Source organism: Tamandua tetradactyla, chromosome 21, assembly GCF_023851605.1.
Source record: "Tamandua tetradactyla isolate mTamTet1 chromosome 21, mTamTet1.pri, whole genome shotgun sequence".
In the NCBI taxonomy this organism is placed as follows: Eukaryota; Metazoa; Chordata; class Mammalia; order Pilosa; family Myrmecophagidae; genus Tamandua; species Tamandua tetradactyla.
This window is the reverse complement of record NC_135347.1, coordinates 57,298,528-57,323,358: the sequence shown is the minus strand read 5'-3', so window position 1 is coordinate 57,323,358 and position 24,831 is coordinate 57,298,528. Positions and strand designations below refer to the sequence as shown.

The window sequence follows — 24,831 nt, the reverse complement described above, 5'->3', positions numbered from 1 at the left end:
ACGAATATGATTACTGAATCATTAAATTGATATTTCTTTCAGTCTCCAGTATCTTAGAGCAGCTAGAAGTAAAGACCTAAAATTGTGGAATTGTAACCCATATCAAACTCTGAAATCTGTTCTACAACTAATTTTTGTGCTGTCTTCAAAATGTATTACTTTTTTGTATATATGTTATTTTTCACACACATGCAAAAAAAGTTGATTGTGATGATAAAAAAATATTTACTCCTTCTAGGCTTCTATATTCTGGAGAAGCTAGATGGAAGAATCTGAGAGGATGGAATGGTACCCCATGAAAAACTCTGGGATCTGTCCTGTAGCTACTTGTTGAAGAGTGTTTTGGAAATGATTGCTTTTTCTTTCTTTGCTTTGAATATATGTTATATTATACAGTAAAAAAAGTTTTTTAAAAAAAGAGCTCAATCTACCCCATTGGGCATTTTTTTTGGGGGGAGGGGATTTTCTTTTTTTTTTTTTTTTGCATGAGCAGGCACCGGGAATTGAACCTGGGTCTCCGGCATGGCAGGTGAGAACTCTGCCTGCTGATCCACTGTGGCCTGCCCGCCCCCCGCCCCCCCCCCATTGAGCAGTAACTTCCATAAAGTAATCAAGCAAACAAGAATAAATACAGAGATAATTATATGAGGCGAAACCAACCTGAAGGAGAATGAAGATAGGGAAATCCAGGAAGATTTGGCGAAATTAAATAATTTAAGTTCCTGCTCCTACATTCAGTGTAGCATATGCATTTAATTTCTCTTACTCTGAAGTGCAATTAACTCCACTTTTAAATATTGGGCCAGTGTCACAAACAAAGTCCTTGTGGAGAAACAGCACAACCAGAGAAAGGAAAGGTCATAAATTCCAGGATTCTGATTTTTGGAGTACATTCTACCTTACAATATTGAAAAATTAACACTTAATAGCAGCATAATACAAAAATGCAATACCACACTATTTAAAATTCAGATAATGGGAAATTCGTCTTTTGAACACAGTAAAAAAATAGGCAATCTAGATTTATTTAAAAAAATCAAAACTCTAATTTCTTCATCATTGTTATCAACAACTGGAAAATACATAAGGTTACATTCAATTAACATTCCCAAAGTGGATTGTCATTTTTAATTTCTATGAAATATGTCTCTTTCTATGAAATATGTCTCTCTCTATACATGTAGGTATATGTTCGTATGTCCATATTATGCTGGAAGGCAAGAAATCTTCATTACATATATATATTTCACATAAAATAACCAAAACACTAAAAATAGCAGCAACACTGGTCTTTAAATACGTATATTACAGTAGATGGTTCACAAAAGGTAGACATATTTTGGTGGCTCTTTCATTATTAATGTTATCTAATAACAACATACAATTTACAAACGTTGAGGTCTGGTTTCATCTTTAAATAAATTAAGAGTCTAGATTCAATAAATACTATGTGAATAATAGTTGTAAAACACGGACTGCAGAACATTCTCTGGGCCAGAGAGGGAGCTGGACCACAGGGTGTCGGGGGAGAATCGGCGCTCAGGACCCGGAGACCTCCACGGACTGTGCAGGATTCTCAAGGCAGAAAAGAGTGAGCGGTCACGCGCCCTCAACTGTTCTAAACCAGAGTCGTGTCCATGAGGAAGAGGAGGCTTGGCCACCTCCTCATGGCTCTACATTACCTGAATTTGGCTTTAAAGCAATGAACAACTGGAAAATTTCCCCAGGAACAAGGGCTAGAATCATTTCTCACCAAAAGTCAAGACATCGGACCAGGAAGTCGATGTTTATTTTTTCAGCATTTGCATTTTTTTTCTGATGGCAAAAGGAGTAAAGACCCAAACTGTCAATAGGACCTTGTGTCCTTAAGCCTGTGGTTAGAGCACACGGCCTACCAGGTGGCAGAAAGCCCCCTATTCCTGATCTAAGGCACTGGGCCAACATGCTGTTGGCGTAAAAGGAAACTCCAAATATGGTGATGGGGAGAGGGGCCCTTATATACACCTCCACTCCGTTATACAAGTTGTTTTTTATATGTTGAAGCTTTTCCAAAAGCGATGCATGCTAAGTCTCACAATGGGGTCGGACCTCTTTGCCTTATAAAAATACTTTCATCTGATGCTTCTGCAGTTTATCCCCATTTTCAAACCATTTTTTGAGTTATGTCTCAGTGGGTTCTCTCTCGCATGCCCCAGGACGGGCTTCCCACCCAGAGCCCGGGAGAACTGGGCCCCACGGGGACCCCAGAACCGTCCCCAGTCACACACTGAAGGAGCAGGAAGGCCTTCCGGCAGAACTCAGCTCCGTAGAAGCCTTCCTTATTTTTAAGAACAAGGGCTTGGTAATAGTTTTCTTAAGAATGATAAACTTTGAAGGGGGTGGGATGAAAGGAAGAAAACTGAGTTTAAGAAAAAAAGAAAGGAGAGAAAAGCCACTGGGCCATGTGGCACTTAGCATCATGATTGCTTTAAAACAAGCAATCAAAGAGCATTTTACATGTGGAACACAGACATTTTAAAAAATTTCGAAACACTTCAGGGTACCCAATAGTTTCATTTTGGCATTGATAAGCAATTACTGAGGCAGATATTGACACACAGGCTAACCAAAAAGTTTTTACCTAAATTCTACAATTTCCAAAAAGGCTGGTTTATAAGCTGGTACTTCTCAAACCATTTTCCGGATCATCTCCCCTGACTCATCTCACCTCCAGTGCAAGACAGTAACATTAAAATATGTGTATATTTGACTCTTTTGGTAGTTTTCTAAGGTGTGGATTTTTTTTTTATGGTGTGGATTTTATAAAACATCATTATATTCTTGCTCTGTTCTTAAGAAATTAGCTTTTCCTTTCTGGATCTAAGCTGGGAAGTGTAAGACTGCAGTGACTTTGGAGCTTTTATAACTTTAAATTTGGGTTCTGTTTAGACGTCAGAGAAGAAAACAATTTTTCAAGACCATATTAAATTTAGAAAGCTGTCACACTTCACAGAACCTTACGAAAATTCAGTGACAGCTTGAGAATTCCATAAAACAAAATTACACTAATTTTATCAAAAGGGTTCCATTGCAAAGAAATTTGCCTATCATATTAATCTATGAACTGGAAGAGTTGGGTTCAATGTTCTGTTGTGTGACACTTTGAACTACTGGTTTTTATTTTTATCAGTAAGTGTGTTTTAAAGAAATAGTTGAGTTAAACATGAGGCCCTTTACCATACCATTTTGTAACATAAAGCAAATGCTGTATAAATCCTTTTTTTCCTTCCTGAGTGCTGCCTGTTCCAGTCTGCGCTCCGTAACATTCCTACACTAGAAATGCCCCATCCACACCCACAGAACATCCTGCCCTCAACAGACAGACACAAAGCAAACGATACTCTGGCGAGCAGGAAACGGGACAATTTTTTGAGCTCTTCTGAGAATGGAATCTCTCCTCCTCATGGTCTGATGGTGAAGAAGGAAGCTTAGGGGGGTGAAATGAGAGACAGAGTGGTGGGCAGTGGACTTAAACCTTATTCTGAAATGGATGGTTTATATGGTTGCTACCACACGCCCCAAAGCTGCTTCAGTGGAATCCTGATTGTTACATGAAGAAATTAAAGCTATTAAGGCTTCTGTGTGATCAGGACAAGCCGTAGCTTCTCTAGGGCATTGTGTAATTCATTACAACTTAATTCTTACATGCTTTCTAAAAAAGTTTCAGGCATAGAGTAGGTGCCCCATACATAGTTGATGGCTGGCTGAATGTTTAAGATCTGTGATTTAGCTCAGTGAGATTGTAAGCAAAAAACAAATGTTAAAAAAAAAACCCAACCAACTACAGGTTAATTATTACCAAAGGCCAGTCACCTTTCTCTGCGCATGGAATCTCAGACCCTTTCACACTGTGAGAGGGTTGAGTTCCAACGTCACTGCACATGGTGCTGTATGCAATTCCATATCAACACCGTTTATCAGACACCTTCTTACTCGCGTCATGATTTTTACTATAATGCTATGATTGTAGGTTTTCTATCTATGAATAACTTTTCTGAAGACAAAGCGATCCATTTCCTCTGTTGTTCTTCAAGCTTTTCTGCCAAGCATTTTACCAAGACAGGGTCTACCCTGGAGTCAAATTTATTAGCAAACCAATGTCCGTCTTTTATAAGCCACCTTAATTCTGCTGCTCCATAGATACACACACTTCGGATGTGAGAGCCGGTGCAACTGGGATAGAGGAGGCCTTCATGATAATTCCATTTGACAAGGCGGGTCTTGCTCTGAAGGTCGGACACGCCCTGGGCCGACCTGGAGATCTCACCAGGCACTCCCGGTACCCGGATTAAGGTAGCCCAAAAATGCTCATCAGGCGAGTATGTGTCTTTTGACCAGGCAAAAAAGTCTTGAACAAGGGAGTTGTTGAAAATATATTTAACAAATACTCGACTTAAGACAAAATAAGCACTGCCAACAAATATCTCAATGTTATGAGGGGGTGCTTCCTTGGAGATGTTTGTCCTTATGGGTAGTTTCACGTATTCATAAGGCACCTTTTGGAGTTCATGGTGATAAGTGAATCTTTCCTTTTTACTGTAAGGTGGTTTCACTGTCTCTAGCATATTTGCTCCATCAAGTTTCTTCAACTCCGACACTAATTCAAAGTTTGATTTCAGTGGAAAATCTTGCCCGCACAGGTTGATGACATATTTCCATTGAACTGAAGATTTGAGAAGGTCTGACAAGCAATTTAAATCAGCCTGGAGTCTGGAAATGTGGGCATATTCCACAGTCTCTAGTTTGGAAGCAATGAAAATATTGGAAAAGCACTTAGCTAAATTGTTCATAGCAACTTTGAAGGTATCAGGTGACTTGTGGTCATAATGGATACAGTAAATATTGTGATGGTTATATATAGCACGGATTAGTCTTTCAACCATAATCGCGTCTTTGTGAACAACCAAAGAATAGGCGACTGGGAATGTTTTCTCCTCCCATGAAACAAGCTTTTGATGGTACCTTCTTATGGTCTGATAAATCTCACAATCACTAGTCATTGCCACAACATCTTCATCATCCAAGTCAATTATGTCTCTTCTTCTTATTTCCAGACTCTTCCCAATTTCCAGAGGCTCCAGTTCATAGACACCCGAACAATTAACTTCATGTTGGAGTTCACCTGAAACGTGGGGGTATCTGTTTCTTACAAAAGGTGAAGTGCTTAAGGAGTACTCAACCAAGTAAATGCCCCTTTGAGGGAAGAAGAGTCTTCTCACGTTTAGAAGTTTTAATAAGGACAACAGCCATAGAGTTAAAAATAGGATGAAAACTTTCTGCTGTAGAGGGTATTTACAACATCTGAATCTCTTCATTCTGCAAGGTGAGAAAGGAATAATTCAGTTGAACTATTAAGAGAAAATCAGTTCAGTTCAGCCAAAACCCACTGGGTGCCTACCATGTAGGCACACAAAGCTAGGCCCAGAGAAGAATAAAACAAGGTTCTGACCTGTTAAAGAACACAGAAACAAGGGGATGGATGTATGGAGAATAATGGGATTTTACTGCATTAACTATACCTCATTTTGAAACCTTGGTTACCAAATAGCATGAAAAAATAACGTAAACTAAAGTATTGCTACCATTTATCTCCTATCATCTGCCTCATCTACCTTCCTGCTTAGCACATTTGGGGCACAATTTTTCTGGTTTGGGCAGAGAAATTGGATGTCCTCAAGAGACTCAAATGGCCTACTGGAGGTCACAGGCCATCTTGATTCCACCTTCAGCTGCTCATTAGACCTAGGCCTGAAGTCAGATGGGGAAAACTCAGTGACTTCCACCTTCAGAAGCAAGAACCTAGTGGGCAAACACCCAAAGCAGCTATAAGTAGGTATTAGATGCTGTAAAATTTTGGATAGATTTTTAAAATTTGGTCAAGTTAAATATATAAAGCCTGCGCATTTCTCATATTTTTTAATTTTGTTAGTCCCTATCTCTTCATAGGGATAAGCAGCTTAGCTGTTAAAGTGAAAAGGGTCCAACTGGCGTTGTTTGTGTGTGTGTGTGTATGTGTGTGTGTGTGTGTGTGTGGGGGAGGCATGTAAAACTATCTTGAAGGTCAATTTAGCAGTATCTGTCAGTTTTAAATGTACCCACCCTGAAAATCTCCCCAAAGACAGGCATGAGAACGTTCTCTGCAGTGTTATTTGTTCAAAGTAAAAACTGAAAACAATTAAAATGTTCTGCAATAAGGTATTGGTTAAATTATACCCAAACCACGTGAAAGCCCTGAGATAGATCTGCATGTACGGATGTGGAATGATCTCTAAGATAGATTGTGAAATAAAAAAAGCAAAATGCAGAACTGTATATAGTGTGCTCACATATGCCAAAAAAGGGTTATACATACATACGTGTCTATAATACATGCATAGAGCAAACTTTTTCTTAATGGACCAGATAACAAATACTTTTGCCTTTGCAGGCCATACTGTTATAATTACTCGACTTGCCATTTAATGGGAAAGCAGTCACAGACACACTGCAAACAAAAGGGTGTGGCAGTGTGTGCCAGGGAATTTTGTACCCCAGAAAAGCCATGTCCTTTAATCCTCATTCAATATTGCTGGGTGGGACCTTTCTGACTGTTTCTCAGGGAGATGTGACCCACTCAGCTGTGGGTGGTGACTTTTGATTAGATGGTTTCTATGGAGGTATGTCTCCACCCATTCAAGGTGGGGTTGCTAACTGGGGCCCTTTAAGAGGGAGCCATTTTGGAGAAAGCTTTAGAGCCACCAGAACCAACAGACACCATACTACCCTCCCCCCTCTACGTGGGACATGACTCCCAGGGGTGTAAACCTCCCTGGCAACATGGGACAGAAATCCTAGAACGAGCTGGGACTCAGCATCAAGGGACTGAGAAAACCTACTTGACCAAAAGGGGGAAGAGGGAAATGAGACAAAATAAAGTTTCAGTGGCTGAGAGAGCTCAAACATTGAGTGGAGAGGTTATCCTGGAGGTTATTCTTATGCATTATATAGATATCCCTTTTTAGTTTATGGTGTAGTGGAATGGCTGGAGGGAAGTACCTGAAACTATAGAGCTGTGTTCCAGTAGCCTTGTTTCTTGAAGATGATTGTATAATGATACAGCTTTTACAGCGTGACTGTGTGATTGTGAAAACCTTGTGTCTGATGCTCCTTTTATCTACAGTATGGACAGATGAATTAAAAATATGGATAAGAAATAAATAATAGGGGGAACAAAGGTTAAAATAAATTGAGTAGATTGAAATACTAGTGGTCAATGAAAGGGAAGGGTGAAGGGATATGACATGTATGAATTTTTTCTTTTTTATTTCTTTTTCTGGAGTGATGCAAATATTCAAAAACATGATCATGGTGATGAATACACAACTATGTGATGATACTGTGAGCCACGGATTGTAACCATGTCAAGAATGTTAAGAATGTTTGTATGTTTGTTTGTTTACAGTAAAAATATTTTAAATAAATAAAAGAACCAACAAGAGTCCATATAACCAGAGACATTTGAGATGAAGAAGGAAAATGCCCTCAGGGGAGTTTTATGAACCAAGAAGTAGGGAGAGAAAGCTAGCAGAGGTCACCATGTGCCCTCCCAGCTGAGAAAGAAACCTCGAACTTCATTGGCCTTTCCTGAATTAAGGTAACCTCTTGTTGCTGCCTTAATTTGGACGTTTTCACAGCCTCAGAATTGTAAACTTGCAACTTATAAAATTCCCCTTTTGTAAAGACCGTTCCAGTTCTGGTATAACACATTCTGGCAAAGTGCAAACTAACAGTGTTCCAATAAAATCTTATTTACAAAAACAGACAGCCCCAAACAAAAAGAAACAAAAAAAGTAATAAAAACAAAAAAGAAAATAATAAAAACAGACAGTTAAACAAAACAAAACAGAAAATCCCCAGGCAGCTGGCCTGATCTGGTGTACCAGCTGTAATTTGCAGACACCTGGCCAGAGTATTTCCAAAAGAACTGTACCCACAAGATGCTGGTGAGAGGAGTTGGGGTTCTGTGGGGCGGGGGGTGGGGGGTGGGAGAGGCCAGAGCACGAGGGTCTGGGTAGGAGGGACAGTTACTTATCGCTGAGCATCCTTTAGTACTATCTGAATGTTTCAGAAAATGATTATATTACTTATTTATTTTTTTATTGTATTACTTTTTAAGATAAAAAGTTAACCAGGGAGAGGGCATTCATTCGATTACTTTAGGAGTGGCAGAAAAGGAGGGGTGGGGTGGCCTGGGGGGGCAGGGGTGTCGCAGTCCAGGCAGCACTACCCCAAGCCCCCACAGCTGTCAAGCCTCCCATATGCAATTTCCCAAACACACCTGTATACATCTCAGTGAAGACGCAGTAATCACATCCAATTTCATTAGAGAAAAAACCACAAAATTAGAAAGTGATTTATTCCTGTAGATTTCCCTGATGCCGACATAAACAAATCGCCTCACAAATATGCCTCAACTCTGTCCTTTCTTCTCCACCCCACTTCGGGGGTGCGGACAGCATTTCGCTGAAGCAGTGCCAACGTCGCGGAAACAGGGGTCAGGCGCAGCCTTCCTGCCCCGCGCACGGACCCACCACGCTGAGGCCCCCGGGCCGCGCAAGGCTGCGGGAACATCGCCCGCACGAGGCCCGCTGCCGAGCACGTGTTAGGATTCGGGGTTGTGCCGAAATAAGACTCGGAGGATTAATCAATCCCAAACAGACTCAATCACTGTCCTCATCCTTATGACTAGGCCTAAGGAGGAAGCAGCTCGCACAAGTAGCTAGAATTAGGCTAGGTCTTATCCAGAGCGAACGTTTGCTTTTCTGTTCGCCTTTGATGGGTCCCCGGAATCTCTACCCCGCGTGGGTTTCTGACGTCCCCGCCTCACCGCCGCGCAGGATGCGGGCTCTCCTGCAGAGAGGCCCTGCCTTCCCCAGTCTCCGTTTATCCGTCTCCACGCCCACGGGAAGTGGCAGGGTCTGTCTGCCGTCTCCCTTTCCCCGACCCCTGTGCCTGCTCCCCGCGCGCCCTCCGCCCCCGAGAGGGTCTGGAGGCCCCTTCCTCACTCCCAGGCCCAGCCCCGCGCGGCGAGACACGCAGGAGGGCGGCAGGCGAGCGGGGACGGAACCGCTGGGCGGGGCGAAGAGTGGACAGGAGGGCGGGCAGGTGAGTGGGCCGGGGCGGGGCCGGGGGCGGTGAGCGGGCGGGGGGCGGGGCAGGAGGGCGGGCCGGAGAGCTGGGGGGGAGGCCGTGGGTGGCCCAGGGGAAGCCGCGGGGGCTGCCAGGAGGGCTCCAGTGCACCCGGCCTGCGCTTCGGGCCGCGGAGGTGAGGGCTGGCCTTCAAGCAGCGAGGCAAGGGCAGTGCGCCGCGCGGGCCCCTTTCCTTCTGCCCCTGGGGCGTGGCGGGCGCCTCCCTGCGGACCAGCCTCTAATGTCAGGGGAGAGGAGCGGCCCCCAGTTCCCCCCCCAGCCAAGTAAACCCCGGCGCCTGCTGGCCAGGGCAGGCACTCCGCTAACTGAAAAGCAGCCCTTTCCCCAGGTCCGGAAGCAGGAGGAGGTGGCGCGGGCCCCCTCGGCCTGAGTTCCTCCGGATCCTAAGAGCGGCTCCCCCAGCTGCGGCGAGGCGACAGCGGGGGCCGGCGGCCAGGTGTGCACGGGGCAGCGCGCGGTCCCACAGGCGCGGGGGAGTGTGCCCGCGTGCCCGCGTGTGCGCCACACTCCGCCCCAGGGGCGGCTCGGCCGACTCCGAAGCCCCCTCCCTGCCCGGCCGCCCGACTGCGCACGGACCCCGGGGCCCGGGCTGGGACAGGTGTGCGGGCCCGGCTGGCAGTCCCGGTGGCCGCGCGGTTCCCGGGAGCCCGGGGCAGCGCCCACCCCTCCCAGCGCCACCCCTGCTTTTTCTCTCACACAGGCTCAAGGGCAGAGGGCAGGCGGGCGTTGTGCTGCCAGGAAACAGTCTCACAATCGAATTACAAGTGACCTCCCACCCATGGGGGAAGGGGCCCCCTCCCACCTGCCCGCCGGTTAGGGAACTTGTGACCACATGGGTACAAGCTCCTAAGTGAGAGCACGGTTTGACCACTGTGGCTCAGGTGAAGTACGGTCCATGTGGATAATTCAATAAAAACCTCCTCTTCACTAAAGTCCCTACAGGAATACTGAAGGAAGAATTTTCCCCAAACCGTCCTCTTTTCCCAACCCTCACAGGCGTTGTTTACAGGCTTAAAGGAAGCAGCAAAAGTGCAAAGCTACACTCCAGCTAAGTGGGTATAATTGCATTTAGGGATAAAAAGCCATTAGCAGCTCTTTACCTAAACACTTCTTAAATCAGCAGTTTTATAACCCCGACTGCAGGGAGAACTCAGGGAGACCCTGGAAGTAAACAGGCTCCATTCAGCTCACAGAAGCTGCCCAGCTTGCCCAAATCCAAATCTTATTGTTTTGGGTATTTTTTTCCAGTACACTCCACAGGACTTGCTGATTTTTTTTTTTTTTAAAGAAAAGTATCCATTAGACAATCATATGCAGACCATGTTAAGAAAATGACTGCCCTTCACTTTTCTGAACCAGGTAGGAGGTGGCAGTGTCACAGGGAGGACAGAGCTGTCGAGCTAAGACCTTGCTGCTTGTCCTTCTTCTCCCCAAAATACTGAGGTGCTGAGTGAGGCCGGGGGCAGGGGAGGTGCCACACATGGCACCCCGACATGCCTGCCCCACCCCCACCCCCAGGTGAACAGCCAGGGCTCCAGCTCAGGCCAGGGCCCAGCATTCAGTGCACGAACGGCCTGTCTAGTGCTGGGGTCCTGGACAAGTTCCCCAACCTTTCCACATCTTTGTATCCTTATCGGTAAAATGATGTTAAAGAACAGTGACTAACTCAAAGGGATTTTGAGGATAAAATGAGATAATGCCTGCACAGTGCTTTAGTACAGCTCTAGATCAAAACTGCCTGCTAAATGCTAGCTGTGGCTTCATCTTCATCACCACCCTCAATACCACCATTTTACCATCAAGCCACTCTTGCCATGGGTAAAGTAAGCTCTTGTTGAAGGTTACCTGCCTAGACCTGTAGCTTGTCCAACTTCCCAATCTACTTCCTCTTTTCCCTAAAAAATCTCAAAATGAATTCAATATTTTATAATTAGCCCCTGAATGCCTATATTTAATGCTCTCTGTTAATGTAATAATATTAGAATCACTCACTAAGGAGTTGTTGCTCTGGACACTAAGTACTCTAATCGTAATAACTCAATTCCCTCAGCAGATTAATGAAATAAATGCCACCCTTATTCCCCTTTCACAAGAAAGGAAACTGAGGCACATGGAGATGAAGAAACCGCCCAAGGTCACAGACTGGAAAAGTACTGAAGTTAGGACTTGAATCAAGAGTCGTGTTCTAGAGATGTGCTCTTTCCCCTCTGAAATACAAAGGAAAAAAATAGTCTGTATTTTCCACAACAGTTTTAGTCTTTGACTTAATTTTCTTACTACTCTATCTGATACTGCCCTGAACCATGCTTGAAGTCAAGAGATCTCCCACCCAGTTTAAGAGATTATTTATTTGAAGAACAAATAGGAGTTCTGGATGACGAATTACTGACCCTTCCTGCATTCAGTGGATGAGGCAATCAGCATGCTAATGAAGAGACTGGTCCATCTTCCAGCCGAGGGAACACATTAAAGGAAAAGCAAGCAAGCTCAGCCTAAGGAATTCTGCCATCAGTTACTCTTCTCTCATATTCCCTCATCAATTACTTACTTATTCACTTGTTCCTATAGTTACCAGTGACACAATTTGGGCTCTCTGAAAATAGCTAGATCTTTTAGAAAACCTTCTGGGTTAAAGAGAACGTGGCAAACATTTCCCCCGTAACACCTTTAAGTTCTTTAAGTTCTCTTGAAGAGCTTGTTGATTAGAAACTTTACAAGGCGACATCATTTAAGAACAGCAATATAAAGGTGCGCTTCATCCCAGAGAAATCGCCTCTAGTCTGCACCGCCTGTCTCCCTGCGGGGGCACAGCTCTCACCTTGCAATGCCTTCATCATCCCCCTGGGATTTCCTAATTCCTGCAGAAATGACCTTTGCAGTAACAATTAGTGAAACTAATGGTACATCCTGATTCACTTGAATAAGCTAATGTCCTTCTACTGAAGTTCCTTGAATCCATTAAGGCTCTCATTCTCTCCCTTGGTGACACACTTATTGCCAAACTCAAAGAATGTTTTTGAGTAAGACCATTAGGTGGGAGGATGACTCAGCCAAGATGCATTTCCTCCCCACCCCAGAAGCACCTGGAGAGTCCTGCAAAGGGGCAGAAAAACAAGCTTCCAGTCCAGGCAACCTACATTCTCATTGATCTGGAGGGACAATAGCAAAGGCAATTCATTATCAGAATGTGCTTTTCACACAAAACACAAGAACAGTGTTTAGTTTCCCAGCTACTAAATTAACACCATACAAGGTGTGGGCTTAACAATAGGAATTTACTGGCTCAAGCGTTCAAAGACTAGAAGGCTTGTTTCCTCCCCAGGCTGCTGGTATCATCTTACAGGTTCCTTGGCTTGTCCATCACATGGCAATGCGTTTTCTCCTTACTCTTCTGGGTTCTGCTGGCTTCCCGCTCTGGCTGCTCCCTGTAGTTTCTCTTCCTCCCTGTGCCCAATTTCCTTTGCTTATAAGAACTTCAGCCATATTGGATATTGGATTAAGGACAACCCCCATTCAGTCTGGCCACACCTTAACTAATAACCACTTCAAATATCCTCCTTTTAAATGGGTTCACACTTCAAGGACCAGGGGCTGGGACCTGAACACGCCCAACAAATGGCAGGGTTGGGTCAGTCAAACAATCCAAATACAAATTACAAGCGGCCCTCAAATGACTGCAGTCTTTAAAAGGAAAAGGTCTTCCTTCCTCTGTTTATAAAAGTAAATACTTCGTTCTTATTTTAAATCAGAAAGTTAAAAGTGTCTAAAATGGAAAATAAAGCTTGCCAATAATCTGCCACCGAGCAATAATATTCAGTGGACACTACTGTCCTTCCAGACTGTGTCCTGTCGATGCCCTTATCTTGACTTGCTTTTTAACAAAAGGACTCCATGTATAGGCCTGGCCTGATAAGTGGTTTCTTTTATTTTACAATATACTTTGAACCAGTGAGTGCCATTCTAAACAGGATCTACAATTTAGTTGTTACAAAGTAAACAATTTCTGACTGAGGGACATATACATTTCTATAGGAAAAAACATACAACTAGGAGAAACAGTTTTGTAGGTGTTTCCCACCCAAGCTTAATTAACCCATAATTCCATGAAGAAGCCAAGAATCAAAATTCTAAAGCCGAAAGGCTCTTAATCATGACTGAGTACAAACTCCCCCTTCTACGAGAGGAAACTGGAGTCTGTCAACCATTAACATTTCATTCCTGAGATGCCAGCTGCACATTTCCCCACTCCACAAAGGTTTGTGCACACACCTGCTCCCCCCGAGGGACTGCACAGAGGAAGGCCCCCTCCCCTCCCCCAGCTGCTCTACTCCCTCCACTGAGACTGCTCCGGCCAAAAGGCAACCGCCAGACACGGTGGACCCGTCTCTCAGTGACAATCTTCCATCTCACCTTTCTTTCCTTATGGAATCCCACACCCCCGTCCCTGCCTCCCCGGCTGGTGGCTACTTCGTGGTTCCTCCTCTGCTCCACTCTCTCCTGGGCACCTTGGCAAGCCCATTGGACGCGCCCTCTTGATTTTACCAGCAAGTCAGTCCCTCCCAAACATTCCTCATCATGGTACCGTGGTCACGCCTGCATCAGAAATCCAGATTCATTTACATTTCCTTCTTTCCCGCCCCACACCTCTCTACCATCGCCATCGCCATCGCAATAGCCACGCCATGCTCTGTGCTGCGTGCCATTACTGCTTGCGTTCCTATTCTGTTCAATAAACCTAGGAGGTAGGTCCTATCACTACACTCATTTTTCAGATTAAGAAATTGAGGCACAGAGGCTAAAACACTTACCTTAGATTATACAACTATTTTGTGGAGAAGCCAGGATTTTCAACTATGGTCTGATTTCAAAGCTGATGCTATAACCACGAGGCTGCCTCTCCAATTTCTTTGCAGAAGGAGCAATTTCCACCTTGTTGTGTCTGTATTCAAAATGCATTTCAAATCCATTTACCCTTTCCACTCCAGAGGAGCCACTCTAATACAAGCATCAACCCTTCCCTGGATATAAAATAACCTCCTAACTTGCTGTCCTCTAATCCATTCTCTGTACTGTAGCCAAAATGATCTTCTAAATATGTAAATCAGATCACTTCCCCCTCCATGCTTAAAACACAACACTGCACTTAGAATAAAATCAGAAATCCTTCCCATGAGCACAAGGCCCAGCCAGTTTCCATCCCCACCTTCCTTTCCTCCTCCATCTTCTTTTATTCTTTTTCTTGTTTATTAAGCCCCAGCAACACGAGTCTTCTAAAAGTTCCTAGAATACCCCAACCTCTTCCTTCCTTGGGACATCTGCACTTGCTGTTTCCCCAGACAGCCCAATTTTCCCTGGCTCCCAGCCTGACTGGCTCCTTCCTAGTCCTTGTTTTAGGAGAAATCCATCTCTTCGGGTCCTTTCAAATTTCTCTCCTTCCATTCTACTTTCTTGTAAGTACTTATCACAAGCAGGAGTTGCCTTATTTGCTATCTATCTCCCCGACAAAAACATCAGGTCCCTGAAGGCCTGGTTCACTGCTCTACCAGCACCAAGCCTGGGGCAGGGTGGGTGCTCCGTGGACGTAAAGGTCAGAAGGGTCAAGTTCTAATCCTGGATCACCATCAAAACCTCGTAAGGTAACCCCAGCAAGCCATTTAATCTTGAGCCCGTTTTTATTTCTTATTTGTTAAATGGGATAAAAGCTTTTCTATCCCACAGAGCTCCTGTGAAGGTCATGTAACATACATGTGAAAGGGCCATGAAAAGAAGGGCTGTGGTGTGCAAATGTGAGGTGCCAGGGCTCCCCAAGAGGAAAGGCTTCTTGGGAAAATGAGAAGAGTCAACATGTTGTTAGTTTTATTTTTCTAAAACAGTATATTCATTATTTCCTTCATTTTGACATGCTAATTATTGTTTGTAGCTGTTTGACAACATTCTTTTTTGTTAACATCTTGGGCACAAATTACTCCTGAAGTGTCAGAATTATGTAGCTGTCTTACATTTTGAAAGGCAGGAAAACAGTTCCTCTACTTTAATCTTGCAACTTTTTCCCCCAATCTGATCAACAGTTTCAGAAAGATCGATAGCCAAAGGACTCCTTTAGAAGGCATCTGAGAAGAGTACATTCAACTAGTTCTGTGTAGAGTTACGATCTGCTAAACAACTTCAGTAACTTTATGTATCAGAAACTATAAACTTTCCCAGGATACCATCCCATGCAGTCCTTCTCCAGATATTGCAAAACCGTAACCATTTGCTCTAACATCCCTGCTCAGCAAAGCCAGCCCTGAGGACCCCACAACACAGTGATCTGCGGATGCTCCATCCATCTGACTACAGGAGACCCACCTTAGATCAGGGTCTCTGCCAAGGCTCAGTCGCTCAAATCAGGCATCAAGTTAAAACTGTCTTAGCTCAGGGAAAAAACACGGTTCCTTTACCCAAAAGGGCTCTGCTGGAAGCCCCTGCACAACGCATCATCACTGATAAGCTTTCTCTACAGGAAACAGCTTCACAATTTACACACTCCAAGACCAAGGTCACTGCCTCCTTTAAATAAAGATCTGCTTTATCAGCAAGATTTTGAGAATAAAGGACTAAATGAAAATGCTAGGCATGAAATTTAGTCTATCATGCACCTCTTTAAAATTTTAATTTTACAATTAATAATGTCAGTGGAGCCTCTCCACTTTGGAGAATAAGGAGTGGGATCAGTCCACGTGGGAATGAGTAACCCATCTCAGAATGTCTATACCAGGTGGCCCTTCAAGGTCATTTTAAATTCAAGCTGCAGCAATATAGTGTGAAAAGTACAAAATTCAGGTGGTGTTTTACAGGTATACCGAGTAGGAGATTTCAGACTTACTTCTGGGCTTTATTTCATCTGGTCTGCTGGGTAAACATCAAAAAGTCTGTGGATCAAGTTAGGCACAGCTAAAAGGTTTTAGCAGTTAAGTCTAAAGGGCCAGAAATGATGCTGCTGAATGAAAAGGTGTTCTGAGTTTGTGATCCTTATCATGGAGCAGAATATTGAGAGTTTTTTTTAATTGAAAACAAAAAGGATGGATTTCAAGAATAGCTATGCCTTCAAATTTTAGCTGGGATGAAAAGAGCTTAAATGAACTGTTCCCCCTTTTTAGATTCAAAAGATGTCAAAAAAGGAATTGAATAATATATTAGATCTTTGCCCCTCAAGTTTTTTCTAACAAGGTCACATTCCTTCTTGGGTTTTCCTTCTCTCTGCTTTTCTCACTTACCCAGTCACAACGTAGAACCAAATTACATATTTTATCTTTCATGTTCTCAAAAAATGTGGGTGAGAATATTTTGGCTTCCTTTTTGGAATTGAAAAACATTTTTGTCTATTTTTAAAATGTGAGTTCAGTGCACAAGAAAACTTCCCCCACCCAAGGTTTAAATGGTATGATTCACCACCACCCCTCACCCCCGCCGCCAGAACTCCTGGAACCATTTATTTCGGTACAATATGGCTAAGTCCATATTCCATACTGGCCCAAACTAATCCCTCAGAGGCTATGCAGCACATGCAGAGGGCTGCGTCCCAGCAGGAACGCGGGGTTCCACACGCACAGCTAAAGTAGACTCATTCTCTCGTGCCCACACCTCCACTGCAGAGGGAAAACAGGGTAAAGATGTGGAGACACCACATCCACGTCAGAAATGGCTTAAGGCCAGACCACACTCTCCTTGAATACTGAGTGTTAAATCAGAAGAGCTTGTTTCTGTTCTGTGTTCTGTGGATATGGCGGCGAGCTGAGCCAGAAACTTCAATATTCTTTTTTTTCCTTCCCAATAGACTTCTGCACTCCCATGGAAAGATTCGGGACTGATGATTCTAGCACAACTTTCCCACAGAGCTAATGATCTGCTTCTTGGTTTGAAATGCGACCTCCTGCCCTGAGAACTCGTGTGCATATAAAGACACAAAATTAAGACACAAGAATTCAAAATTAAGCTCATCTACAGTATAGTGCTTGGGAAAATTCTGCCAAAATAGGACTTTTGAAAGCAGGGATATTATGTAAAACCTCCCTTACCAAGTCAAATCCAGAAATGACTCTAGGAAGCTCTCCACCTGGTGTCTCATTCTAGCAATGACTTTAATTAAGAGCACTGCTTTCAACATGTAGGTTTTGCGTTAACAAAAAAGTAAAAATTTAATTAACTTACTAAATGTCTAAGCACACAGATATATCAACTGTATAGAAAGCAAGAGCAAAAAACAGGCTCTTCAGATTTTCAAATGGGCTATAAATTTACAATCATTACTCTAGTGTATGATTGGTGTCCAAACAGACATCAGTGCAATGAGAGCCCAGAATCAGAGCTGGTAGCCAAGGATTTTATACATGGCTCTGGCGAAGACGACTAGTTGCCTTCCATCATTCATCTTTGCTTTCTTCTTTACTGAAAGAACCCCTACGTTATTGCTGATAGGAAAGTGCCTCTCCAAAGACTTTTTGCCCCAACCTGCACTACAGACGTGCATTCAGTATGGAGCAACAGGTGAGAGGCATGCCATTTTGTTTTCTCTCTTCCACTTTTCATCTGGAAGTCCAGCACAACAGCTGGAATTACAGCAGCCACCTTGGGACCAGGAGGAAGCAAGACGCTATCAGAGGCCTCAGCTCAGTACCCTCAAGTCACCAAATTAGCAGCAGGAAACACACATTCTCAGTTTCTGTTATCTGAGAAAAATAAACCCTTACAGGTTTAAGCTCCTTGCACTTTGAAAGAGAACCACAGAAAAAACTTACACAGACACACAACCCAAAAGCAAAATTAAGCTTAGACTTGTATCAGGTTCAAGCGTCTACTTGTACAACAGGGTAATCCTATGTGCAGCCAAATGCAAAACGATGTCTTTTTTATCTATCTGTATTTAGTGGCAGATGGAGGCTTTAGGTAAACATCTGAAGGAAAGCAGATTCCAGGATTTACCAAATTAACTCCACTGTTGGCAAGAACTGTGCATGCTGACTGCTCACCACGCCTCAGCTGAGCTCGGTTCAGCTACAGCAACCCTCCTGTGTGTATGGTTTCTAGCCACAGGCAGGGGGTGAGCCACGTAGCTAAGCCACCGTGAAGGTGTGCTGTCTTCCTGAAGGCTTGTTAAACAACAGGCATGTATGGAACCAGCTTTTCAAGAAAGATGCATCCGTCCCACAGAGGGTAAGCCAGGTTGAGCAGTTCTGAGCCACTTCCTGCCTGACCCATTTCCTCTTCTCCTTGCCATAGCCTTGACCCCTCCATCTTACCCTCCTGCTCTACCTTTGTGTCCATCGTAACAGGTCTGGGATTTGAAGCCCATGGTTCTGAATCTAAGTCCTGACTCTGCCACTAACAAGCTGCCATCACCTCCTCGGCTGTGAAGGCGGGACAGCAGCAACAGGCCCACAGGTGTCGTGGTGATGAAGGTATTACATTATGTACTGCAATGGATACATTCTGGCATAAGGCACAGGTTAGCAAAGGCATTTAAACAAGCCACAAAGGAGGGAGGACCAAATGGCCAGGCACTCTGCTGCAAGCAGGGACTGGGCTTCATACCCACTCCTGGACCCAGAGGCTGTCTTTTTTTTTTTTCTCTCGTTTTATTTATTTATTTATTTTAACATTTTTCATTGTGACCCATAACATATAAACAAACAAACAAACAAAAAGCAATACATTATAACAAGTAGCTATAAAACAGATTTCAGAATTAGGTATGGGTAACAGTTTCACAAGTTTAGGTTTTTCTTCTAACTGCTACAACACACTGGGGACTAAAATAAATAATATAATGATTCAGCAGCCAGTCTCATTTGTTAAATCGTATCTTCTCTGTTAAAACTCCCAGGGACCATCTTAAAAAGGCAGCACAGGAGATGGGATGTGTTGGGATTTCCACCTGGCAGGACCTCACAGAAGCTACATCAAAGGCTACACAATTCTCAAGGCCAAGGGGGAATCAAAGGTGTGTTCACGATACTATTTTTACAACTTCTCTGTAGGTCTGCAATTTTTCAAAACAAAAAATTGGCAATAGGGGCAAGAGAGGCACAGTTAGCACTAAAAGACTGAAAATCTTTGCCCCAAATGAACATTTAGGCAATGCATTTTTGGTGATAGTATCTTAAACATCTTTTAAATTCTAGTGTCATTGCCGTCTTCTCTCTATAACCTATGCTTTCCACTTCTTTGTTATAAAAATAACATTTTCATTGTTCCATATTTATGAATTAGTCAATGATCATGAAAATATTCTTATCCAGCTTATTTCTAGCCCCTTTCAGTTGGCTGCTGTTCATTCCCACCCATTCAGGAAATATTTACTGTGTGCCTACGATACGCCAGCAGATTCTGTGTCAGGTTCTGGGAGATACAACTAGGAAGTGTGCGTACCACCTGCACGAATACAGAGGGAAAGAAATAGTGGGGTACTTGATATTACATCCAAGGGACCCAGCGATTTTGTTTCTATTAATATTTTTTCAAGTTCCAGTCTGCACAACTTAATTTTCGTCTATCTCACGTATCATTCATTTTCTCTCCCCCGACCTATGTGATAACATGTCTCTCTGAATCTTGTCTGCCTGAGAGTAAGGCAGGGTGTGTGCTGGGCGGGCTAACAGAAGACAGAAACTGGTGGGAGATGATGGCTGGACAGAGAGCCTCTCTTTTTCACCCAGGTGGAGATGATGGCTGGACAGAGAGCCTCTCTTTTTCACCCAGGTGGAGATGATGGCTGGACAGAGAACCTCTCTTTTTCACCCAGGTGGAGATGATGGCTGGACAGAGAGCCTCTCTTTTTCACCCAGGTGAAATGCAAATTGTGGAGAAAGGACACAACAATGCAAATACTCCAAATATGTTGCAATAATGCAAAGGAGCAAAAGATGAGTGAGAAAAGGCACAGGAACTCTGCTTGGCACTGCTCTTCCTGGTCCTGAGTGGAACTGCTGTCTCCATCATGTCATGAGCTGCCTGCATCTTGTAGATGACCAAGAGAAATACCAGGATTTGGAGACCCTATGGAAACAAGTCTAACCTATCAAAGAAGCAGGTAGCTAACTGTCTGAGTTTAAGACAAAGAAGCCCTTCTCCAAACGGACAACCTCATCTCTTCTCCCCTTAACTAGATTAGAAAAGAATCTAGAAAAATGACAGAGGGCAGAGGGAGAATGAAAAAGCAATAAGAGATCGAGAAGTACAAAGTATTCATGGAGATTTATTTGAGATTATGGAGAATTCTGTTATCAACAGGCACTTTTTTTCATGCTCTAGCAACCATGGCTAAAGTTGTGATTGCTACAAAGTTTTGTCTTGCCTTTTTAAACTTTTTATTTTTCTGCAATTATATTATCTAATTATACTCCATAGGAATCATCTATGAGCAAAATTTTACATTTAAAAAATAAATAATCCAAGATTTTTTTGGCCAAATCTAGACTCTAGCACAAATCTCTTGAATTCCAGACCTAGAGGGAGGGTGAAGCAGAGAGAAATTACAAGCACAGTTTTTGTTTCCTATTACTTTGAAATTTCTGAATTCATCTTAAACTGACCATAAATAAGCAGAAATTTACCTTGGCACCTCCTACAAAGAAAATCAAGCTGAAGGTATAAATAAAATAGGGAAATTGCCAAACAATTACTGGCAGTGCATTATAGATGACTCCCAAACAATTACTGGCGGTGCATTATAGATGACTCCCAAACAATTACTGGCGGTGCATTATAGATGATTGAGAAACCATTTGAGGCAGTACTTTAAAATAACAGTAATTTAAATGTGAGCCATCAGTGGACTGATAAAAACTTTTTTCTGATGTTGGCCCTGCCAGGATTGCAAAAGATGCCACGTTTTCTGAGCGCGATGAGCTGTGGAGAAGGACTCGAGCAAAGGAGCTGACATTGCTATTATTTCCTATATCTGGGACACCAGTCGCCCAATTGGCAGAGGACATGCAAAGATGACACCAGGTTCAGGTGAGAGATAACTGAAACTGGATCCAGCCAGATTTGCATCTAGTAAGATGAAATTTAAAGAGAGAAATACAAGGACTAATGCTTAGGTCCAAAGAATCAACTTACTCATACTAAAGAGAGAAATGTGGCTTAACAGCAGCAACTGGAGAGGGCTGTGCAGTGTCTGGCTGACCGCACTATTGGCACAAGTCACAATGAGATGAGTGCCAAAAGGGAACGAAGAAAAGGCAGCAAAGCAAAACCAGTGTGGTCTTGGACAGCACGACAGCTCAGAGTGGCTCCAGAGCAGAGAGGCCTCTTAGAAAGCATCTCCTCAGGATGGAGGAAGGCATGACCAGGTTCTGCTCTGCTCGGCCCCAGGCAGACTGAAGAGTGGGTTTGTGTCTCAGTGCCGCTTGCTACCAGGAAATCAATCCAAAGTTGTTTAAGCAGCATGGTGAGGAGCTCCAGGCCACACGAGGGAAATGGGAAGGTTGAGTCTAAAGAAGTAAAACTTTAAGAGGAACGAAAGTTGGCTCCAATATTTAGAGGGCTGATTAAATCGCAGAGTGTTGGGCCCTGCTTCCAGAGGCTCTGATTCAGCAGATGTGGGTCTTGGAATTTGCGTTTCTAACAAGTTCCCAGGTGACGCTGATGCAGCATCTCAAAGAACCACACTTTGAAAACAACTGCTCTAAGTAATAACATTAGTTTGTGTGTGTTTTAATACTCTGAATTTCCAAGACTTCACTAACTCCCAATGGCCTATTTCCCAGTAAATCCAAATTAGGGAGAATTTATTGGATTTTAAACCCCACCATTTGTATTTAAGAGTATGCTCTTTCTGAGTTACATATTAGCAACAGCTTGACCTTTACATTTTGACCCCCAGAATTTCTTATTAATTCAGTTTCATAAATAGATTTCTGTTTCGGCTTCATTTTCTGGCATTTTATATATTAGGCAATTTCCCTTAGCTCTTCTTCCACTATTCCTGTGTTTTTCTATTTTGTCCAGCAGGTCAAGCATTAACATATTAGGATATGACCTGCTTTTATCAAATGATCTGGCTTCCCACGTCTAAAATAGTAAATATTGATCAACTCTTTCCCTAAAAGCCCACACTGAGCCCACTGTTTCCTGTGGGCTATTCGGACTGCAACAGATGCAGTCCAATTCCTGCTTAATTTTATCTTATATACTTTAATCTTTGGCCTTTAGATGCCACTAGGGAAATTATAGCAGTAAGGAAATGCATATGAAATGACATGCAAAGCAATGCAAATTAATACAGAACACACATCTCTAAACTGCTTGGGAAAAGTCTGTAAGCCTTTACATTAATGTTATCTGCTGTTTCTCTACCCTCTAGCTCTCTACCAGATCTTTTCATTACAGTTAATTTCATACAACAACGAGCACCTGACATCTGGTGAGGCCAAGGGCAAGCCCCACCCCTCCCCCATGAGTCAGGCAAATGGGATCCCTGGCTTTACTTTGCCACTGTCCGGCTGTGTAGCCTCAGCCAAGTTCTCAGAACTCTCTGGATTCTGTGTCTGGAAATGATGGAAATGACATCATGGACAGGACATCGTCATTATAAAACTACTAAAGCTTACTGAGCATTCCCCATGCACCATGCTAAGCGTGGTTCGCTTGTTTGCTCCTTTATATCCTCACATTAGTCCATGAGGACGGTACTAATGCCATTTCAGAGATAAGGACACCGAGACAAAAAAAAAAGTCAAGAAACTTGGGCGACATCATAAACTCTTAGTGGGGGAGCCCAGGCCAGGGTTTCAGCAGTCTCACCCGAGGGTCTTGCTTTTGGCCCTACCACAGTTCGGCTGCAGGACTTCCGTACTTCCATCTACATTTTTCCTAAACATTAAACTTACCTGACCTGTGACGTAAAACTTCAAACTTCAAAATGATATGTGCTTCAAAATACTGTTTCCAAAAGATGTTTATGTTAGATGAGTTTGATATTAAAAATGCCATCACCAGCAGATTGCTTTTTACCTCCTGCTCCGTGTGGGAGGGGCTGCTCCAGCTATTTTCTACGCTCAACCTCTTCTTCCTACTTCCTCCATCCAGTGCGCATAACACTAGCCTTAAGGCTTCCTTCCATCTTAAAGGACTTCCCTTTGTCCCATGGCTCACTGGGCGCTGGGGGAGCAGCTTTCCAGGAGGTAAGTATGGCGGCCACTGCTAGACCCCACCTCCTGCTCATCAGTGCAGACAGTTGAGCAGTTGCTCAGGCACTCACCGGCTCTGCCTGACTCCTCCCTCCACTTTGCAGAGAGGAGCTCTGTTTCAAGTCTTCTTAGTCCACACTTGCGAATTTAACGCTGCCGCTCACCCCAACCCCATGCCAACCCAATAATCCTACCACCCCCCCCCCCCAGGCCTCCAAACACCACCCCTATGGATGGCCAGCTGGGGCTTTCTCTATGCAGCCACTCACTAAACATTTCCACTACGGAGCTTTGCAAGCAAGCAACTCCGACTCAACAAAACCAAATGTGTGATCTTCCCTCCTGGAATCTTTTCCTTCTCCAGTGTTCCATTTCCCATAGCTGAAGCCCCAAACCTGGGAGTTATTCTGAACTCTCACACCTCACACAAAACCAGTCACTGAGACTTGAGAGTCTGTCTTGGCTCCACCCACTTGTACCATCCCCACGGCCACCACTCACTTCAGTCTAGACCGCCAACCTGATGGCTCCCTAACTTCCAAACCAGTCCTCAAATACACTCTCCACACAGCGACCAGAACTGACTTCTTAAATCTAAATCTCGGCACACTTTCAGGTGGAAAACTTTCACTGTCACCACAGCCCTTGGGAGCAGTTCCATAAAATCGCCCCAAGGCCTTGTGTTATCTGGCCTGGATACCTGCTGCCTGCCCCTGTGCCATCCTGCCCTGGGGTCATCCTGGACTGCCCCCTTTCTTGAACGGTAAGTATGGCGGCCACTGCTAGACCCCACCTATGCAGCCACTCACTAAACATTTCTACTACGGAGCTTTGCAAGCAAGCAACTCAGACTCAACAAAACCAAATGTGTGATCTTTCCTCCTGGAATCTTTTCCTGTTCTCCTTTGGCCTATGGGCACCCCATGCCTCTCTTCCCCCCCAGTATGTCACCTCCCACTCATCCTTTAGGGCCATGTTAACTTTCCCCCACGAAGGCCTTCCTGACTCCACTGCAGCCTCCTCTCCAGACATGGGGCACCATCTTTGTGCCCACAGCACCCACCATAAGCCTGGCATATTGTGAGCGCTCTATAAATTTGAATTTGCAAATTGACTTTTCAACCTCGCATCATACAATTTTACAGTGTTACTACTTTCCTCAGCCTTTTAGCTTAAAAATGAAACCCTTTGAAGCCAATACAATTTTACTTCTGGTGTGTGGTGCTGTACACCCCAGGGCACAGGAATGTATTCTCAGCTAGTGCTGGCGCTCCAACAGGGAGGGCAGGAGGGGCATGGCCCTGTGCCATCTATGCCTGTCCCTGCCTCCTGCCCCCCCCAGAGACTGGAGTTCCTTCAAAGCCAGATTAGTGTCACCTGCCTATCCTGAAGGTTCTAAGAATGGGGTCAAGTGGCACGTCTGATTTATTGT

The 24,831-nt window shown here is 44.0% G+C and overlaps 1 protein-coding gene across 3 annotated transcripts in view; it reads right to left on the bottom strand.

The window, feature by feature from the left end:
• Positions 1-1,005: 1,005 nt before the first annotated feature.
• GCNT4 (glucosaminyl (N-acetyl) transferase 4) overlaps positions 1,006-24,831 on the bottom strand; it is a 79,327-nt gene continuing 55,501 nt past the window's right edge. For all 3 annotated transcript variants that reach the window (XM_077139452.1, XM_077139450.1, XM_077139449.1), the window contains exon 2: positions 1,006-5,355. In XM_077139452.1, coding sequence (XP_076995567.1) covers positions 3,990-5,354 — 1,365 coding nt within the window. In that variant the 5' untranslated portion in view covers position 5,355 and the 3' untranslated portion in view covers positions 1,006-3,989. The remainder of the gene's footprint in view (positions 5,356-24,831) is intronic.